Below are 20,788 nucleotides of genomic sequence, written 5' to 3'. Positions count from 1 at the left end.
TATTCAACGAGTTTATAACACAAGGACTCATTACAAGTAGTAAAAAGATGATATTAGAAAAATAAGATATTGAATTCTTAGGTTTATACATAAAAGATGGAAAAATAGAATTGCAATCCCATATTGTCAAAAAGATTATAGACTTTCCTGATAAATTAGAAGAAACTAAGTTGTTACAAGTATTTTTAGGATTATTAAACTATGGTCGCAATTTTATTCCAAAATTAGGACAACTAGTAGGACCTTTATATTCAAAACTAGGAAAATATGGTCAAAAATATTTCAATACCCAAGATATAGAGTTAATTAAGAAAATTAAATCTTTAGTCTCTTAGTTAGAACCTTTACAACTCCCACTTGAAAACAGTTATAAAATTATTCAAACAGATGCATCAGCTCAAGGATGGGCAGGATTACTTCTTCAAAAACCAACAAAAGAATCTTCTCGAGATGAAGAACAAATTTGTCACCATGCTAGTGTAACTTTTAATAAAGCACAATCTATTTGACCCTCAACAGATCTAGAAATTCTAAGGGTAACCAACTCTATTGAAAAATTTCAGATATTCCTTGATATAGAATTTCCTATACGAACAGATTGTGATAATATAGTTAAATTTGCAAATAAAGTAAAACAACAGCGGACGTCTGCTAAGAGATGGATTTCCTTTATTGACTGTATTACTGTAAGAGGTTTTAAACCTATATTTGAACATATCAGTGGAAAAGATAATTATTTAGCGGATATTCTATCTCGTTTACTAATCGATTGTTAAATTTTGTAGGAATGGAGATCAAGAGTAACAATAGTTATAGTCTTATACCAGGCACTTCTAATCCTCTTTTAATTATCCAAAACCCAGCTCAACAGTTCCGCGCTAGACATAATCTTTTTTTTTACCAAAAACTTATTTTAGATAATATTTAGTTTTCTAGAAACAACCCCGATAGAACCCTCGTTAGAAATCTAAACACTTTAAGTGAATATTTCGTATCATATAATAAAGCTTATCAGAATTTACAACAAGAACATGAGACGTTTATATCTCATTATAAAAAGTTAAATTTAGCTTATCAAAAGACGACAGCAAATCCCACAGAACTAACTATTTATGAGCAACGGACTGATGAAGATGAAAATCTTCAGAAGGTTCAATTTCTGCAGGTACAAACCAAGTATGCCAAGTTACTACCCATGTTTTCTCCCACCTACAGAGAAATCCTGAGACAACAAGTTGAGCTCTTTCCAAACGACATCAAATAACTTATTCTTGAAGAAATTAAGTCAGATGGGCTCAAGGAATGGGTTGATATCCAAAATTACCTCAGAACCAACAGTCCACCCAAAGGCACCCGTTATAACTATACTTTCATACGATTAATACAAACAGGCACCGACATACCAATAGCCATTATCTTGTTAGATATAGACTCTATTTTCTTTATTCTTTTTGAAGTACCCAGAAAAACCCTTTTCTCTACCAAATCAACTATTTGTTATTTAAGCAAGCTATTAGAACTAGGAATGATCTATAGTATCATCATACCCAAGGATATTCCCTTAGAATATCTAAATTCTTTATGTAATTTTCCCAACCGTTTAAACCAAGCCATTGCCTTCGAACAAAAACTAACTCAAAATTTTATGCCAGAAAGTCCAATTCTCCTTCAAATCCACAATACTCCCCCAGAATGGGTAAAGGATGGAGCTATAATTTTGGGATAACATCAAATTTACATTCATTCTGATCCAACTGAAGTCAAAATTCTTACCCAACATGTTGATTTTGTAAATAACTTTCGTAATGAGATAGAACCAGCTACCTTTAACCATTTGGTGTACTATAAAGCCTATCGGCAAATTAATCCAAGTTACAATCCTGGTTTCAGACTCTATGATCATAATATCAACATGGAAATATTTGTTAAAGTAAGAATTCCTCATGTCATTAAGTCCCTCCAGAAATTGAAATATCCCCAGAAGTTAAAGAAATAATAAATGAAGAAAAGATGTTGTTAGAACAGTTTTATCTTGCCTATAGAAATGAAGAAACTAGCTCACCAGACAGTACTGATGAATACCTGGCCCGCAGGCATGCCAGAGCAAGAATTGACAGTCCAACAGATAGCACTACCGACAGAAATTTGTCCAATATGCAAAAATTTTAGCAAAAAGCAGATTCTCAACAGTGTACGGTTAAAAGCAGATCCATATAAAGCAGATTCTCAACAGCAAAAGTAGATATAATTCTCCAGAATAAGACATCAACAGTTCAGCAATAATTCATGTCATCTTATCTCTAAAGCATCTTGAATCTCAACCATCCATGCAGCATTTTCAAGCTCGACCGCCAATTTATCACTCTCTTCTGCTATAAAAGGAGCCTCTCTGCTCAAATAAAGATCATCGAGTTTTAGAGCAAACAAGTCTCGAACCATCAAGCATCCCAGTCTTCAGTTTCCAGTGTGTTTTCTTTTGTGACTTCCTTTAGTATATTTGCTTTGTAACATATAATGTGAGAGTGTATTCATGTATAAACAGTGTGTATCTATGTATATATTTTTCATGAAATAAATCATCCAGTTTGCTCCTGTTCAACAAATTTCTTTTCCTTATTTAGTATTTTCAGTACTTTTGGGCAAAAGACTTCTGTCGACAAATAGATCAAATATATAGATTTTATTTAGCCAGACAGTGTAGATCCTAGAATTTTCTTGAATCCAACCAGTACAAGTAGCCTTAGTTTTAATTTATCAATTTCTTCTGTGAGTTGACTCAAACTGTTGGCTTGTTGGCCTGTTCTTTGTCGGTGTTCAGGCGTTTCTACAGGGCGTTATCAGAACGTTATCAGGTTCGGTAGTCATTTCTGTGATTTAATTGTTAAATTGATTCTATGTTATTTTGCATGCTTCTATCCGATTAGATCCATCTCAATTTTGGTATCAGAGCTATACTGTTTCGTTAAATTTAATTTATATATGCGATCTTTTGTCTAAAGAAGTCTACAAGTAAAAAAAAAAAAAAAGAAAAAAAAAAGAAAAGGAAAAATATTAAATATTTTGAAGACATTGCTGTAATTTTACGATCTAAGGCTTTTTGTTATATTAAAATATTACTTTGGGCTATTTTAGTAATATAAGTTCTTTTGTGGTATAAGTATAAAGTAAAATTCATTTTAGAGAAATATTCTCTAAGTCAATCTTTTTAGTGAAAATTAAGACTTTATTTCTATTTTAGAGTAACAATTGGGCCCTAGGGCCACGTATTAGTAATAATTCGAAAAAAAAAAACAAAGACCACAATAATGCCCTCTCTAACTTATTCGAGGGTCTTCATCAGAATAAATTAGGCATGTCATCATAAATCCATGTGATACGTACCTATATCTATAATTCCGACTCACAAGTGTCGGAGTGTGTAGAAGCGAATAATGAAAATAGCATATTGGCATATTCCTTGCATCTCTTATTCCCGCTGACTGGACCAATATGCCCTCAACTATATGAATCGTGTTCTTATTTGATACCACTTCAGCCCAGAAATATCCTATTCAAAACAGCATCTCATTCCGCTTTTATTTATTATTATATTTTTACCAGAGGGTTAATGTACAACCGTACAAGTATAGTTCTTAACAAACCGCTGGCTGCAATTTGGTAGGGTTGAACTTGAACCCAACCAAATCAAAACCCGAGTCTAGCTCTGTTGCATTATTAATTAAAATGTCTAATCAAAATTAAAATTTCATGTTGTCTTGTAAAAATTTATAATTGCACTCAACTTATGAGTTTACACTACAATTATTTTAAAAAATATAAGTGCACTCAATTTACGAGTTTAATGGGATAATTTTTGTCATTTCAGTTACCGAATAATTCCAAGTTTTAAAAAATATAAATTTTAAAAAATAGAGTATGAATATTAACTCCTCCATTCTCATTCTTATGTAAAAATTTTATAATCTATTTTTAAAACTCCAGAATTTTTTCATATAATGATTATTTAGGCTACAACCTTATGGTCAATAATTGGATGTGAATTGGTGATTTTATTTTATTTTTTTTCTGAAGAAAAATATAGGACCTTTGTGATTCTGAGTAAATCTAGGGGTATTTTGGTAACATAACTTTGCCTATAAATACTTGTTTGGCCATTCTATTGTTCCATCGTGTTGCGACCTCAGCAACCAGCAAAATCAGTCTATACATCATCCCCTTCCTCTTCCCATCGCGCAACTAAAAAAATGGCAGAAAATGGTAGGACCCATTAATCTATCACCCTAATAATATATATATATATATATATATATATATGTATGTATCTACATATATATTGTGCTTGTGTGTGTATGCGTGTGCGTGAGAGATTATATATATATATATATTATAATTTTTTTTTTTTTTGGGCAAAGAAAAGATTTTTATTAATCATATAGCTGATTATATGATATAAATTCTTATAATTGAATAAATGGTTGTGTGATTCAATTCTAGGGATTTCAGATTCACTCCCACAGTTCCTCACCATTGCAGTCGATGCTGCAAAGCAAGCTGGAGAGGTATAATCAAATTCAATACTTCAATTTTCTTCGTGAATTTTGCTCAATTTCAATCTCATTTCGAAATTTTAATTAATTTTTAACACTCTGGTTTGCAGATAATTCGAAAAGGATTCTACCAGACCAAGCACGTTGAGCATAAAGGCCTGGTAGTACTAATTTTTCTTTTTCTACAAATAGTTATATGAGTTTATAAATATGTATGTATATGTATTATGTATAGCTATTTGTTTCTGTTAAAATGTCTATGTACTCTCTGCTTTCGGTTTGCAAATTAAAATTGAGTTTAAAAGGAAATTGTTGTGTAATGTAATGTGAGAAGTCAAATTGGTTCGGGAGGCCAATACGGTGGAGATTTTGTTATAAGCATGCACATGAATGAATTGTTGGCTTCATTGATAATTGGAGAATTTGTAGGTGGTCAATTTTGTTTTTCGGACTAATTAGAATGTTCTCATGAAGGCTGTGATTGATGAGAACTGGGTAAAGTTAGATCTTGCTGGATGAAATGGAATTGCTCATAAGAAGTTTTATAGTTCATGTTAAATACTTATTCTAGCAGAATTCAGAGGTGAAAAATGTCCTAATAATCAGTAAGGTTAATCATTAGTTATCATGCATCATGATGATCAATCAAATGATGAAATGTTCAAAATCTAAACCACTTATTCGAGTATGTTCAAGTTGAGAGTGGCTGAATTTCGAGAACTTGTAGTGATAATCTGCTGGTGGGGGAAAGGGTGAGATGGATTGGAATACGAGTATATAAAGAAAAAAATGACAAATTTGACAGAGAGAAATGGGTGAAAGAAAATATTGGAGGAACACCTGTAGTAGATTTAATACATGAAGTGTTAAGGAAGATTGTTTGCTTTTTCAAAGATAAGGCATGAGGGCAGACCTAAGTACAGTAAAAAGGTTTCTAAAGGCTAAAGACAGAGAACAAGCAAGGAACATATATGAACAAAGTGATGTATGAAAAAAAATATATCAAGATGTTGAGCTAACTGCAACAATTTTTTTAAAATGTGAATAATACAATATTTAACATATTTTTACTTCTTCTGTTCTATCTCTATTTCTACAATACAGGTGGATTTAGTCACGGAAACTGATAAGGCGTGTGAAGATCTCATATTCAATTTTCTCAAACAGCATTTCCCAAACCATAAGGTTGGACCTCATTTTATCTAAATTACTCTCTACTACTTGAGTTGAAATTTTGAAGCCAGTACTCGGTGTGCTATTGCTTACTATTGTCAAAGGCTTGTTTCCTATTACTTGTTTGAAACTTTGATTATCCATTTATTGTAGTTAATTGGAGAGGAAACCACTGCTGCTTATGGTGTTACAGAGCTGACTGATGAACCAACATGGATAGTTGATCCTCTAGATGGTACAACTAACTTTGTGCATGGGTAATAATCACCAAATTCTGGCTTCAGATTTGCATTCTGTGGAGATTTCTTAATGATTTTACAGTAGACACTTCAATTGTTTTATTGATGATTTGCAGATTCCCCTTTGTGTGTGTTTCTATTGGTCTTACAATTGGGAAGGTTCCCGTAGTTGGTGTCGTTTACAATCCAATTATGGATGAGGTAAGGATATTCATGCTCCAAGTATGCATACTAAATATTTTATCCTTAAAACCTACTGCAGGTTTTGTGTAAATTATAAATGGAAAGAAAGTAAAATAGATCATTTATGGATTATCATCTCATATCGATTGATAGTTTGTGTGGGTGGTCTCCAGGTATACTTTGAGTCTGATCCCTATCTCCTTGTTATGCATATATGATTACTATGTCCGGCCAGCTTAATTGTACTGGGAGCATTCTCATGCATAGAACAGAGTTCCTTGATCTATATTTTTCATTGATGAAGTGATTAATTCCATTGTCTTATGTACTTCTGATCCATGTGGTTTAGGTGTTCGGTTGTTCCTCGCCTTTGTGTACTTCCATTGTCATTCATCAAACGATTATTTGTTTTCTCCCTCTTCTGTACTTCTTCCCAATGTCTGGAACAGACATTAGTTTGTTGGAAGCTAGAGTTTCCTTAAGATCATTATGTTGAAAATGAAATCTGAAATTGTCTTTTAGTAAGTATCACTGCTCATTTAACGCAGCTTTTCACTGGCATTCATGGGAAAGGTGCTTTTCTGAATGGGAATCCCATCAAAGGTGAGATAATTTTCTTGATCAGTTAAGTCTTCCTTATCTTTGATTGTGCTTTAATGCCAGCCCAGGAATTTCTTACGGCAAATGCTGTGTTTTGAAATTTTGCAGTATCTGCTCAATCTGAGCTTGTGAAGTCTCTTCTTGCTACTGAGGTACTTGAACATCTTATATAGTCAATAGTACTGTGGTTAAATTTGTGTTGGAACTGTTAAAAAGCTCTCTTTCACAAATTTTGTAATATACCATCTGTTTCTATGTTTCTGGTTCAGCAGCTAGTATTGCTTTAGTGAACTGTATAAGAAAGAACTTGTAAACCGAAGAGATAAAATTAGATGAAACCACAAAAAGAAAACAGAAGCTTTAGTCTTTGGCATCGGCTACTATGTGTTCTAGCAAGCATGTCCAAGTGAACTTCCAAAAACAAATAAAATTGCATATTATTGGCAAACTGTGTGCAATGGTTCATCTGATGAAGAACATTATTCATACGAACAAGTGGAACTGATACTGGTTTCCATAATCTTTCTTACCACAAAATCAAATTTTTACCCATTGCTTCAATTTAGAGAGCTGTGGTATTATCTACATGAAAAAAGTATTTCATTGCAGTTACTGTTATCTGGCCACTGCAATCACGAGCTAAAAGTTTGTACTTCTAATGGCATATTTCTTGCAAATTGCATGTTGTAATTCAACTTTTCAAATAAGTCATCTTTACACATGCCAATAGGAACCTATACTAATGTCAATTTCTGGCTACTTAATTCGTTTTCTGATTTCGCATCTCAAAGTTGCACAAGTTTAAAATATCTTAAATAATGGAAGTATTTTCTGCATCCAATAATATCTGTTCGAAGAAAAAAATCTGTGTAGAATTTGCAGATTATGAACCTTGCTAACACCCATTATATCTATAGGTCATATGAACCTTTTAACACCTGAAAAACTAGCTTCAAGCAGCTGATGAATGTGTTGCAGTTTCATATGTTGCATTTTTTAAAAATTACTTCACATATGTTAGTGTTGCATCTGATAAAGCTAAGTAGGTTTTTATCTGACTGAGAGAGCAGGCTGGAACGAAACGTGATAAGTCAACTGTGGATGCTACTACAAATAGAATTAATAGCTTGCTTTTCAAGGTAACACCAGGAATAGCTGCAGAAACTATTGAGTTTTAGTACAGAAAAGTTGGCAACCCATGCCTAAATAGTATCAATTCTCATGTTATTAGGTGAGATCCCTTCGGATGAGTGGCTCCTGTGCATTGAATCTCTGTGGGATTGCATGCGGAAGGCTTGACCTGTTTTACGAACTTGGATTTGGAGGACCCTGGTATAGCGTTGTTTTTTTAATTTATTGAGAGAAGTCTGATGTGATATGTGATTGACACAGTTTTCTCATCTGCTCAGGGATGTGGCAGGAGGCGCTGTGATTGTTAAAGAGGCCGGAGGAGTTGTGTTCGATCCGTAAGTATCAAATTCACTAAGTAATGAATTTTTAGGAGTAAAAAACCTTTTTATTTCGCTCCAAATTTGCCAAAAGGGTCATGAAGAATACCAGAGTATAGAACTCATCTAATATACCCTGTGACACATTCATTTAGTCTTTACCTTAGAAAGGAGCCAAGTTTAATAGATTTTCGTTTCTGAAAGTCAGCTTGATTTTTGAACTGCAAAACTGTTGGCTGCAGCATCAGCATTTCATTTAACAAAGAAAATATATGAACACAGATTATGTCTTAGTTATATCCAAATTGGGACTCACGTTTCTTTTTTGTCAGGTGTAGTAAATTGTTTATAAGATTTTACTTATCAAAATTGTGATTTATGTGCTTTTTTCAGGTCTGGTAAAGATTTTGACATTACGTCTCAGCGAGTAGCAGCATCAAACCCTAATCTCAAGGATGCATTCATTGAGGCATTGCGGCAATCAGAATAAGAAAACTATCCACAAGAGAAGATGAGTATGAGAGGATAGTCTTAGTATGATTTAAATTTTCTCCCATTGTTGAATGTACTTTTCCGTCTATTTATGAGCAGCATTTGAAGAATTTTAAAAAATATTTATATGAAGTAAGAAAGAAAATATGTAGTGAGATGGACTTTTTATTGGCGGGGCCTTAGGCGACGGCCTCATCTGAGTCTGTAATTACCATAGCTGAATTGTAATGAAAATTTATCCCTGTAGGCTCCTATTTGTTGCTCCCACCATCTTTGAGTATCCTTTGAAGCCATTTTCCTTGAATTCTATAACTTACAACTTCTGCAAATAATAGTGCTAAATGTAAAGAGTACTCCATAGTGAAGTGTAAAAGCATATATTGAAGTGTTTTTCATATAATCAATCAATGCAGTCCAATTAATCATGAATATAAATCCATATCATACCTCATACTTCATTATTTCTTGCAAGTATTTAAGCAGTCTCAATATTAGACTCTCTTTATATTGATAGAATTCATTGGCTGTGCTGTCTAAAACTACCACATGATATTCAAGCAAGTACTTATGAATGGAAATGCCTTCAAGCTATGTGATCAAAATTCTCTCCGCTGTAATATTCTTTGGTGTAAATTGAATATCCGCACAAAATGTTTCACGTTACCCACTTATCAAAACGAGGAATTTCAGGTCTCTCATTTTTATTTCGAAGTAATGGTGGTGAAATTCGAATTAATTGTGATAAAACTGTAATTGTCGTATTAGATATTGTTGGTGAGTAGCTGTCAAGGCACATATATGATACGACGGACCTGCTAATAAATAACAATAATAATAATAATAATAAAAGACTAGCTTGAAGAAATTGATAGTAAAGCTTGCAGAACATTTTACAAACAAAAAAAAAAAGGGGAAAAAGAAAGAAAAGAAAGAAAGTAAAAAAATTTCACAATGACAAACATAGTAGCAGCAAATCGCAAAAGCCAGGTCTAGTCGCTGTTAAGGCACAGATATGATACAACAGACCTGCTAAGTAATAAAAAAGACTTGCTTTAAGAAATTGATAGTTAAGCTTGCAGAATATTTTACAAAAAAGAAAAAAGAAGAAAAAAAAAAAGTGCTCACAATGACAAACATAATAGCAGCAAATCGCAAAAGCCACGTCTTGTATGCATCATGGACAAGTCCACATGGGTTGCATAATGCAAAAGAAAATAATTTTTATTCAGTTACAAAGGTTAACCTTGTAATTTTTAATAATTTTTATTTAGTTACAAAGGTTAACTTTGTAATTTTTATTTTAATTTTTTTTAAATGATAGTGGTGACGGACTTCTTAAAATGCCTGATAATCCACCAAAACGGTTAACGGGTCTGCATAAATAACCAACATATACACAGAAAATTTTATTGTCGAAGAGCAAAAACTATTTGATTCTAGGCACCCATATGTAATAGCTGGCAGAATAATCACAATTTATTTTTAGTCCCCTGGGCTTCCTATTTTTGCTTGCCCAATGATCAGACTTCATTGGGCCTATTGTATGTTTTGGGCTATCCTTTTTGTGATGTAATTTTTATACATATATGTGACTAGCAATAGATCCGAAAAAAAAAATGGGTTGATTGAAATACATGAAGACATAGAGAATAGACCGAATAAGTTCATTTTTATCTATTGTGATCGCTAAAGTACTTAGCTACCCTAAATTGTGCAGGTTAGCATGAGGCTATGGGCTTTCTCAGTAAGTGTGTTTATTTCGGTAGTAATTCTTACCAATCAATGACAAAAAGTCTATACGAGGAATGTTTGTTAAAGTCACCTAACATAATTTGGTGAGATTCACGGTCCTACTTACACAAAAATCATTTGGTCTCCTTTGAACCGATTTCTGAAAATGTGACTCAAGTCTATATGTGATTGTGTTATGTAGCCACTGTTCTTATTGGATGCCGACTTCTCTTCTTTTTAAAGTTATTGCAAGTTAGTTATTTGTACTCTCCGATGGGTTATTTTTGTTAAATTAAAGTTAAAGTAATACTCTTATGAAAGACCTATCATGACAAGATATACGAGTTCTTTTTATTTAATCATTAGATTGAGACTGTCTTTTGAGATGTATGAAAAGTCAAACGAGTTATTTAATAAAATTTTCAATTCATTGATTAAAGATGAAGAGCATATCATGACTCTATTCACAGTAGAACTTTTAAATTCAATGATGTTACCTTAATCATATTTTGTTGCTAAACAAAATCCACACAAATCTGAATGTTGAGGGTTGACTCTAACTCATTTCACTTCAATATTTTTTACTAACTCTAAATCTGATTATTTACTCTACTTTTTTTTTTTTTTTTCCTAAATGTGTAAAATTTTATATAAAATAAAACAATAAAGTACGTCAAGGCTGAGAGTAACAGAACTCTCAAAAGCTAAACAAAGAAGGAAAAAAAAAAAAAACCATTAATATGAAAGCAAATGAAAGGGAACCAAAAATAAAAGAGAAAAAAATCAACTAAAAAAATTGACAACTCAACTAAAAATTGACTCTAAATCATTAATATTCAAACTCAAGCATGGAAGAGTATCTAAACAGATGAAGCTAAATCAGCATCATTTCTTCTTCTATCTTCGTGAATTTTTCTGATTCTTTCACCCCAAAATGCACAGCGAATTAAAATTAAAAATAGTTCAAACAATTTTTAACCTCGTTACGAAAGTGGAATGAAAGTTAATAAATCATTCGTTGTGAGTGTCGTTCCACAATCTATAAGACATATTTCATTGGAGTCTTGCTTATTTTATTATTATTATTATTTGCAACAAACAAACCATAACAGAGTTGCTTATGAAATGTAAAGAAATATTATGCAACTTCCGAAAAAAAATAAATAAATAAAAAATTGACGGCTCAAGTTTACTGTCAGGTTTGATTTCGGTGCGTGCCTCGATTCTTTATTCTTTCCATTCATCTGGGCAAAGTTTCTAATAGGAGTAATCATAAGTGAACCTTTTTTCTACAGAACTCTCAAAAAAAAAAAAACAGAGAGAAAAATCAACTAAAAAAATTGACAACTCAACTAAAAATTGACTCTAAATCATTAATATTCAAACTCAAGCATGGAAGAGTATCTAAACAGATGAAGCTAAATCAGCATCATTTCTTCTTCTATCTTCATGAATTTTTCTGATTCTTTCACCCCCCAAATGCATAGCGGAATATATTTGAAAATAGTTCAAATAATTTTTAACCTCGTTACGAAAGTAGAATGAAAGTTAATAAATCATTCATTGTAAGTGTCGTTCCACAATCTACAAAACATATATCTTTACAATTCATCTTGGAATTAGTCATTGTATTAGTGTAATCCATGCTTATTCACATATGTAAAATTCATAGTTAGAGTTTATTAAAAAAATAAAGAAAGTAGTATACTGAAAATAACATATTAAAGATAATATGATAAAAAGAAAATAAAATTAATCGGTGTGACTATTTTCATCGCCAATTAAGCGATCAATTTTGCCATTAGGCTCCACAAAAAAATCAAAGACATCAATATAAGTTTTGTCCATTAGTTCATTATAATCAGTAAAATAAATAGAAAAGAAAGATTTATGTTCTTCTCAATGTTGCATATTCGTCTCACCTTTACTGGTGTGTGTGTATATATATTAAAATGATTTACATCATAATAGAAAAGAGTATTTTGGGGCTTGATTTATTTCATTATGTAGTTTCCATAATTTGGATATTTATCCATCTTTTTTCTTTTTCTTTTTTCCTTCATTAAGGCTCGGTAAATATCAACTTTAAGCACATGACAAACATGTAGCGAATGTCTTTTCCCACACCAATAATAAGTATTTTCATGTGTTTTGGGGGGACAAACCCTTTCCTTTTACTTATTTTATCTCTTTTTTGTTTCACTTCTGAGGGTATGATTTGAAATTCTTATTTTGAAAATTTGAGTAACTATTACTATGGTGATGATAGTTATTTCTACCACATCCATGCACGCAACAATGTCCACGTCCAAGATCACGAAATGAGGCAGCATTTGCTTCATGTAATGGTAGCGATCTGGTTGAATAGGATTGGCGATTCCTCAACAAAAGTTTGTTATTTTACTCCCCACATGTAAATATGATAAATTTTTTGAATATTTTATAAATTTACGCTCTCGGTATTGCTACTGTAAAAACATATTTGAGACTTAAGAAGTGGAGTACTTTTATTTTTTTTATTTTTTTCTTTCTCCAACATGTCATCATCACTAATTCTCTGGTAATTTCAAATGAGAGTTGATTTTAAATAAGATTGAATTATATTGGCCATGAGCTTTTGGGAACATTACAATTTTTCAATGACTAAATCTCTAATTCAAAATTTACTACAAAATAAATGAGTCTTTGGCCGTGAGATATTTAATTTTTAATTCTTTATAAATATGATGGCGAAGATTGATTTTACATTGATGTTTCACTTCCTTCTTCAAGAATCCATAATAAATAATTTTTACCCCAAATGTGAATCGCAACAAATACAAGGGCAACATTGGAAAAAAAATAAAATTGAAAATATAATTTTCTTTTCACTTGGAGTCTTGCTTATTATTATTATTATTATTATTTGCGACAAACAAACCATAACAGACTCGTGCTTATGAAATGTAAAGAAATATTCTGATAAAAAAAAAAAAAAAAAAAAAAAAAAAAATTGACGGCTCAAGTTTACTGTCAGGTTTGATTTCGGTGCGTGCTACGATCCTTTATTATTTCCATTGAATTTATATGTCATATGGGCAAAGTTTCTAATAGGAGTAATCATGAGTGAACCTTTTTTCTATTGATTAAAAACCCCACCTGTATATATATATATATATATACATATACAACAATGTTATATATATAACATTGGTTAACATTTTATATTGTGTTTCATGTGCAGTGTAATCAGTATATATATTATCTTTCGCTCTCTCTTCTCATCGCAGAACTAAAAGAATGGCAGAAAATGGTAGGACCCCATTAATCTCTCACCCTGATAATATATATATATACGCACATATATTGTGTTTGTGTGTATTTGTGTGCCTGAGAGATTATATGATATAAATTCTTTAATTGAATAATTTGTTGTCCGTTTCAATTCTTGTGATTTTAGATTCAATCCCACACTTCCTCGCCATTGCTATAGATGCTGCAAAGCAAGCCGGAGAGGTAAAATCAAATTCAATACTTCAATTTTCTTCTTCAATTTGATCAATTTCAGTCTCATTTCGAAATTTTGATTAGTTTTCAAAACTCTGGTATTGCAGATAATTCGAAAAGGATTCTACCAAACCAAGCACGTTGAGCATAAAGGGCAGGTAGGACTAATTTTTCTATTTTTCTACGAAAAGTTATATAAATTTATATCAGTAAATAATAAAAAAAATGCATGTTTATGTAAAGGTATTTGTTTCAGTTAAATTTTTATGTTCTATCTGATTTCGGTTTGCAAAGTAAAATGGACTTTAAAGGGAAATTGTTGTGATATGTGGTATGAGATGTTAAATTTGTTCGGAGGCTGAAACAGTGGAGATTTTGTTATAAACATCCACATGAAAATTGGTTCGGAGGCCGATACAGTGGTGATTTTGTTATAAAAATCCACATGAGTGAAGTATTGGCTTCATTGATAATTGGAGAATCTGTAGATGGTCAATTTAGGTTTTCGAACTTACTAGAATATTCACACAGGGGATACTAGAATCTGAGAGGATGAAATTGAATTGCTCGCAAGGAGTTTTATAGATCATGTGCTTATTCTAGCAGAAATTAGAAGTGAAAAATGTGCTATTAATCAGCAAGGTTAATCCTTAGCTATTTTGCATCATGATGGTAAATCAAATGATGAAATGTTCAGAAATTAAACCACTTTTTTGAGAATGTTTAAGTTGAGAGTGGGTGAAATTTTAGAACTTGGAGTGGAAAAGGGGGAGATGAATTGGCATACGAGAATACAAGAAAAAAAATGTTAAATTTGACAGAAATAAATTGGTGAAAGAAAATATTGGAGGAACGCCCATAGTAGATATAATACATGAAGAGTTGAGAAAGATTGTTTGCTTATTCAAAGATAACACATGAGTGCTTCAGACCTAATTACAGTACAAAAGTTTCTAAAGGCCGAAGAAAGAGAACTCGCAAAGAACATTTATGAACATAGTGACGTATGGAAAAATATATATATTAATAATTCAAGAAGTGGAGCTAAATGTAAGAATTATTATCATTATTTTTTATGTGCATAATACAATTTGTAACATATAATACTTTTTCTGGTCTATCTCTATTTCTACAGGTGGATTTAGTCACGGAAACTGATAAGGCGTGTGAAGATCTCATATTCAATTATCTCAAGCAGCATTTCCCAAACCATAAGGTTGGACCTCATTTGATCTAAATTACTCTAAACTTGAGTTGAAATTTTGAAGTCAGTGCTCCGTGTGCTATTTCTTATTATTGTCAAAAGCTTGTTTCGTTTCAATATCCGTTTATTGTAGTTCATTGGAGAAGAAACCACCGCTGCTTGTGGAGTTACAGAGCTGACTGATGAACCGACATGGATAGTTGATCCTCTTGATGGCACAACTAACTTTGTGCATGGGTAATTACCAAATTCTGACTTCAGATTTGTATTATGTGGAGATTCGTTAATGATTATACATTAGTCTCTTCAATTGATTTTAGTGCCACAACATGATGATTTCAGATTCCCCTTTGTGTGTGTCTCTGTTGGTCTTACAATTGGGAAGGTTCCAACAGTTGGTGTTGTTTACAATCCAATTATGGATGAGGTAAGAATATTCAATCCTTAAAATCTCCAAGTATGCACACTGGATATTCAATCCTTAAAATCTACTGCTGCTTTGTGTAAATTTAAATGGAAAGAAAGTAAAATAGATCATTTATGGATTATCATCTCATATTGATTGATAGTTTGTGTTCGTAGTCTCCAGGTATACTTTGAGTTTGATCCCTATCTTCTTGTTATGCCTAAATGATTACTTTGTCCTGCTAGCTTAATTGTACTGGGAGCATTCTGATAATGCACAGAACAGGGTTCCTTGATCTATATTCCTGATTTGATGAAGTGCTTAATCAGTCTCATTGTGTACTTCCATTCTCATTCATCAAATGATTACTTGTTTTTTCTCTTCTGTACTTCCCCATATCCGGAACAGACATTAGTTCGTTGGAGGCTAAGGATTCTGTAAGATCATTATGTTGAAAATGAAATCTGTTATTGTTATTTAGTAAGTATGACTGCTCATTTAATGTAGCTTTTCACTGGCATTCATGGGAAAGGTGCTTTTCTGAATGGGACACCCATCAAAGGTGCGTTAATTTTCTTGATCAGTTAGTCTCCCTGATCTTTGATTGGGCTTTAATGCCGGCCCATGAATTTCTTATGGCCATGCTGTGTTTGAAATTTTGCAGTATCTTCTCAATCTGAGCTTGTGAAGTCCCTCCTTGTTACTGAGGTACTTGGACATCTTATATAATTGATGGCACTGTGGTTAAATTTTTGTTGTAATTGCTAAATACCTCTCTTTCACTATTTTTTTTTTTTTAATATACCAGTTGTATCTAGGTTTCTTTTTCAGCAGTTACTGTTGCATTGAAGGTGATCTGTAATTAAAAAAAAAAATTAATAAAAGAAAAGGACCTAAACTAAAAGGAAAAAATTAGATGAAACCACAAAAAGAAAACAGAAGCTTTATAGTCTTCGGCATCAGCTCCTATGTTTACTAGCAAGTATGTCCATGTGAACTTCCAAAAATGTATAAAATTGCATATTATTGGCAAACTGTTGCAATGGTTCAACTTGTGAAACACTTCATTCAAACGAACAAGTGGAACCGATACTGGTTTCCATAATATGGCTACTTTGATTCTTAGCACAAAATCAAAATTTTATCGGTTGCTTCAATATAGAAAACTGTAGTAGTATCTATATGAAAAAATATATATATATATATTCGTTGCAGTTACTGTTATCTGGCCACTGTGATCAATGAACAAAGTGAACTTCTAATGGCATATTTCTTGCAAAATGCATGTTGTAATTCAACTTTCCAAATACATCATCTTTACACATGCCAATAGGAACCTATACTAATGTCAATTTCTTTCTACTTCATTCATTTTCCGATTTCCCATCTGTTAGTAGAAAAACTAGCTTCAAGCATTATATCTATATGTCATATGAACCTTTTAACACCTGAAAAATAGCTTCAAGCAGCTGATGACTGTATTGCAGTTTCATATGCTGCAGTTCTTCAAAATTACTTCACACATTTTAGTATTGCATTTGACAAAGCTAATTAGGTTTTTATCTGATTGAGAGAGCAGGCTGGAACAAAGCGTGATAAGTCAACTGTGGATGCTATTACCAATAGAATTAATAGCTTGCTTTTCAAGGTAATACCAGGACTAGCTGCAAAAGCCATTGAGTTTCAGTACAGAAGTTTTGGCAACCCATGACTAATAGTATCAAATTTTTATGTTATCAGGTGAGATCCCTTCGGATGAGTGGCTCCTGTGCATTGGATCTCTGTGGGATTGCATGTGGAAGGGTTGACCTGTTCTACCTATTTGGATTTGGGGGACCCTGGTATAGAGTTGTTTTTTCTTAATTCAGTGAAGTTTGATGTGATGTGTGATAGACACAATTTTCTCATCTGCTCAGGGATGTGGCAGGGGGCGCTGTGATTGTTAAAGAAGCTGGAGGAGTTGTGTTCGATCCGTAAGTGTTCACTAAGTAATGAATTTTTACGGGTAAAACACCTTTTTATGTCGCTCCAAGTTCGCCAAAAGGGACATGAAGATTACCAGAAAATAGAACCTATCTAATATACCCTGTGGCACAGTCAATTAGTCTTTACCTTAGAAAGGAGCCAAGTTAAATGGATTTTCAGTTATGGAAGTCAACTTGATCGTTGAACTGCAAAACTGTTGGCTGCAGCATCAGTGTTCCATTTAACAATAAAAGTATATGAACACAGATTATGTCTTTGTTATGTCTAAATTGGGACTTGCGTTTCTTTTTTGTCAGGTCTAGTAAATTGTTTGTTAGATATTTGTTATCAAAATTGTGATTTATGTTTTTTTTCAGGTCTGGTAAAGATTTTGACATTACGTCTCAGCGAGTAGCAGCATCAAACCCTAATCTCAAGGATGCATTCATTGAGGCATTGCGGCAATCAGAATAAGAAAACTATCTACAAGAGAAGATAAGTATGAAAGGATAGTCTTTGTATGATTTAAATTTTCTCCCATTGTTGAATGTACTTTTCCGATATGTCTATTTATGAGCAGCATTTGAAGAATTTTAAAAAATATTTATATGAAGAAAGAAAGAAAATATGTAGTGAGATGGACTTTTTATTGGCGGGGCCTTAGGCGACGGCTCCTATTGTTGCTCCCACCATCTTTGAGTATCCTTTGAAGTCATTTTCCTTGAATTCTGTAACTTACAACTTCTGCAAATAATAGTGCTAAATGTAAAGAGTACTCCATAGTGAAGTGTAAAAGCATATATTGAAGTGTTTTTCATATAATCAATCAAAGCAGTCCAATTAATCATGAATATAAATCCATATCATACCTCATACTTCATTATTTCTTGCAAGTATTTAAGCAGTCTCAATATTAGACTCTCTTTATATGAATAGAATTCATTGGTTGTGCTGTCTAAAACTACCACATGGTATTTAAGCAAGTACTTATGAATGGAAATGCCTTCAAGCTATGTGATCAAAATTCTCTCGAGTGTAATATTCTAATGTGTAGATTGAATATTCGCACAAAATGTGGCACATTACGCACTTATCAAAACGATGACGTTTTGCATTTCAATTTTCACAGTGATGATAAGTTTCAGGTCTCTCATTTTTATTTTGAAGTAATGGTGGTGAAATTCGAATTAATTGTGATAAATTGTTAGTGAATTGTCGTATTAGATATTGTTGGTGAGTCGCTGTCAAGGCATACAATGGACCTGCTAATAAATAATAATAATAATAATAATAATAATAATAAAGACTAGCTTGAAGAAATTGATAGTTAAGTTTGCAGAATATATTACAAAAAAAAAAAATAAAGGAAAGAAAAAAAAAAAAATTCACAATGACAAACATGGTAGCAGCAAATCGCAAAAGCCAGGTCTTGTATGCATCCTAGACATGTCCGCATGGATTGCATAATGCAAAAGAAAATAATTTTTATTCAGTTACAAAGGTTAAGCTTGTAATTTTATTTTTTTTATTATTATTTTTTATGATAGTAGCGTCAAGCCTCTTAAAATGCCTTATAATTCGCCAAAACAATTATCGGGTCTGCATAAATTACGAACATATAGACGGAAAGTTTGATACTCAAAAAGCAAAAACTATTTAATAAAGACAATTATTTTTAGTCCCCATGCGCTTCCTATTAAATAGTAGCAGCAAATCGCAATGACAAACATAGTAGCAGCAAATCGCAAAAGCCACGTCTTGTATGCATCATAGACATGTCCACATGGATTGCATAATGCAAAAGAAAATAATAATTTTTATTCAGTTACAAAGGTTAAGCTTGTAATTTTATTTTAATATATATATATATATATATATATTTATAATAATAGTGCAGCCTCTTAAAATGTCTCATAATTCACCAAAACAATTAAATGTCTGCATAAATTACCAACATATAGACGGAAAGTTTGATACGCAAAGAGCGAAAACTATTTAATAAAGACAATTATTTTTAGTCCCCTGGGCTTCCTATTTTTTCTAGCCCAATAATCAGACTTCATTAGGCCTGTTGTAAGTTTTGGGCTACTTTAGTCCCCTGGGCTTCTTATTTCTTTTGGTGACCTAATTTTTATAAATATGTGTGACTAGCATAGTCATTCTTATATCTTGATTCGCAAAAAAATGGATTGATTGGAATACTTGAAAATATAAAGAATAGACCGAATAATTTCATTTTATCTATTGTGATCGCTAATGCACTTAGTTAGCTGCTAAATTGTGCAGGGGTAGTATGAGGCCATGGGCTTTCTTAGTAATTGTGGACAGCTGTTTTTAGTGGCTAGTTTCAAACAGGTGTCACCTAACATTATGTAGTGAGACCCACTATCTTATTTACACAATAATTATTTAATCTCCTCTTAATCGAATTCTGAAAATGTATCGTTACCCAAGTCTATATGCGATTGTGCAAATGCAGTTGCTATTCTTATTAGATGCTAACTTCTCTTCTTTTTAAAGTTATTGCAAGTAGGTTGTTTGCACTCTCTGATGAGTTATTTTTGTTAAATTTAAGATAAAGTAATGATATTACGAGAGCCATATCATGACAAGATATACGAGCTCTCTTTATTTAATCACCAGATTGAGATAGTCTTTTGAGATATATGAAAAGTCAAACGAGTTATTTAATAAAATTTTCAATTTATTGGTTAGACATGAAGAACATGTGAGGACTTTCACAATAGCATTACTCTTAAATTCAATGATGCTACCTGGGTCATATTTTGTTGCTAAACAAAAATCGCACAAATTTGAATGTTGAGTGTTGACTCTAACTCATTTACTTCATTTTTTTTTTACTAACTCTAAGTCTGATTATTTACTCCACTTTTTGCTGATAATTGACTCAACTAAAAATTGACTCTAAATCATTAATATTCAAACTCGAGCATGGAAGAGTATCTAAACAGATGAAGCTAAATCAGTAGCATTTCTTCTTCTATCTTCATGATTTTTTCTTATTCTTTCACCCCCATATGCACAGCAGAATAAAATTGAAAATAGCTCAAATAATTTTTAATCTTGTTATGAAAGTGGAATGAAAGTTAATAAACTATTTCATTGTGTGTGTCATTTCACAATCTACAAGACATATATCTTTACAATTCATCTTGAAATTAGTAATTGCATTAGTTATATCCATGTCTATTCACATATATAAAATTCATAGTTAGTTTATTAAAAATACAAAGAGATTAAAGTATGCTGAAAATAACATATTAGAGATAATATGATAAAAAGAAAATAAAATT

General features: G+C 32.1%; 2 protein-coding genes across 3 annotated transcripts; both read left to right on the top strand.

The window, feature by feature from the left end:
• Positions 1–4,153: 4,153 nt before the first annotated feature.
• On the top strand, positions 4,154–8,952 carry LOC132309049 (inositol-phosphate phosphatase-like). Its single transcript, XM_059807405.1, has 12 exons — positions 4,154–4,257; positions 4,495–4,559; positions 4,658–4,708; positions 5,652–5,732; positions 5,874–5,977; positions 6,076–6,160; positions 6,691–6,745; positions 6,851–6,894; positions 7,813–7,881; positions 7,974–8,074; positions 8,152–8,208; positions 8,584–8,952. The coding sequence occupies exons 1-12, from the start codon at positions 4,245–4,247 to the stop codon at positions 8,678–8,680; spliced, it is 822 nt and encodes a 273-aa protein (XP_059663388.1). The 5' UTR covers positions 4,154–4,244; the 3' UTR covers positions 8,681–8,952.
• Positions 8,953–13,522: 4,570 nt separating this feature from the next.
• LOC132309037 (inositol-phosphate phosphatase-like) lies at positions 13,523–18,272 on the top strand. Of its 2 annotated transcripts, none has more exons than XM_059807394.1 (12): positions 13,523–13,705; positions 13,853–13,908; positions 14,007–14,057; positions 15,035–15,115; positions 15,237–15,340; positions 15,446–15,530; positions 16,017–16,071; positions 16,174–16,217; positions 17,089–17,157; positions 17,250–17,350; positions 17,437–17,482; positions 17,852–18,272. In XM_059807394.1, exons 1-11 carry the CDS (start codon positions 13,693–13,695, stop codon positions 17,453–17,455), a joined length of 678 nt encoding a protein of 225 aa, XP_059663377.1. In that variant the 5' UTR covers positions 13,523–13,692; the 3' UTR covers positions 17,456–17,482; positions 17,852–18,272. The 2 variants fall into 2 exon arrangements, with proteins under 2 accessions (XP_059663377.1, XP_059663373.1); XM_059807390.1 differs by having other exon boundaries at positions 13,562–13,705; positions 17,426–17,482.
• The last annotated feature ends 2,516 nt before the right edge of the window (positions 18,273–20,788 follow it).

The sequence above is a fragment of the Cornus florida genome, unplaced genomic scaffold, assembly GCF_030987335.1.
Source record: "Cornus florida cultivar Cherokee Brave unplaced genomic scaffold, ASM3098733v1 CherokeeBrave_3.0.0_Hap2_Chr01, whole genome shotgun sequence".
Lineage (NCBI taxonomy): Eukaryota > Viridiplantae > Streptophyta > Magnoliopsida > Cornales > Cornaceae > Cornus > Cornus florida.
Note: the sequence above shows the minus strand (reverse complement) of the source record. Positions and strands in the feature narration are given on the sequence as shown.

Excerpts from the sequence above, each read along its gene's own strand:
- LOC132309049 (XM_059807405.1), top strand. Across the intron at positions 5,733-5,873 it reads AGCATTTCCCAAACCATAAG|TTAATTGGAGAGGAAACCAC; the intron begins GTTGGACCTCAT and ends CATTTATTGTAG. Across the intron at positions 8,209-8,583 it reads GGAGGAGTTGTGTTCGATCC|GTCTGGTAAAGATTTTGACA; the intron begins GTAAGTATCAAA and ends TGCTTTTTTCAG.
- LOC132309037 (XM_059807390.1), top strand. Across the intron at positions 14,058-15,034 it reads ACGTTGAGCATAAAGGGCAG|GTGGATTTAGTCACGGAAAC; the intron begins GTAGGACTAATT and ends CTATTTCTACAG. Across the intron at positions 16,072-16,173 it reads GAATGGGACACCCATCAAAG|TATCTTCTCAATCTGAGCTT; the intron begins GTGCGTTAATTT and ends GAAATTTTGCAG.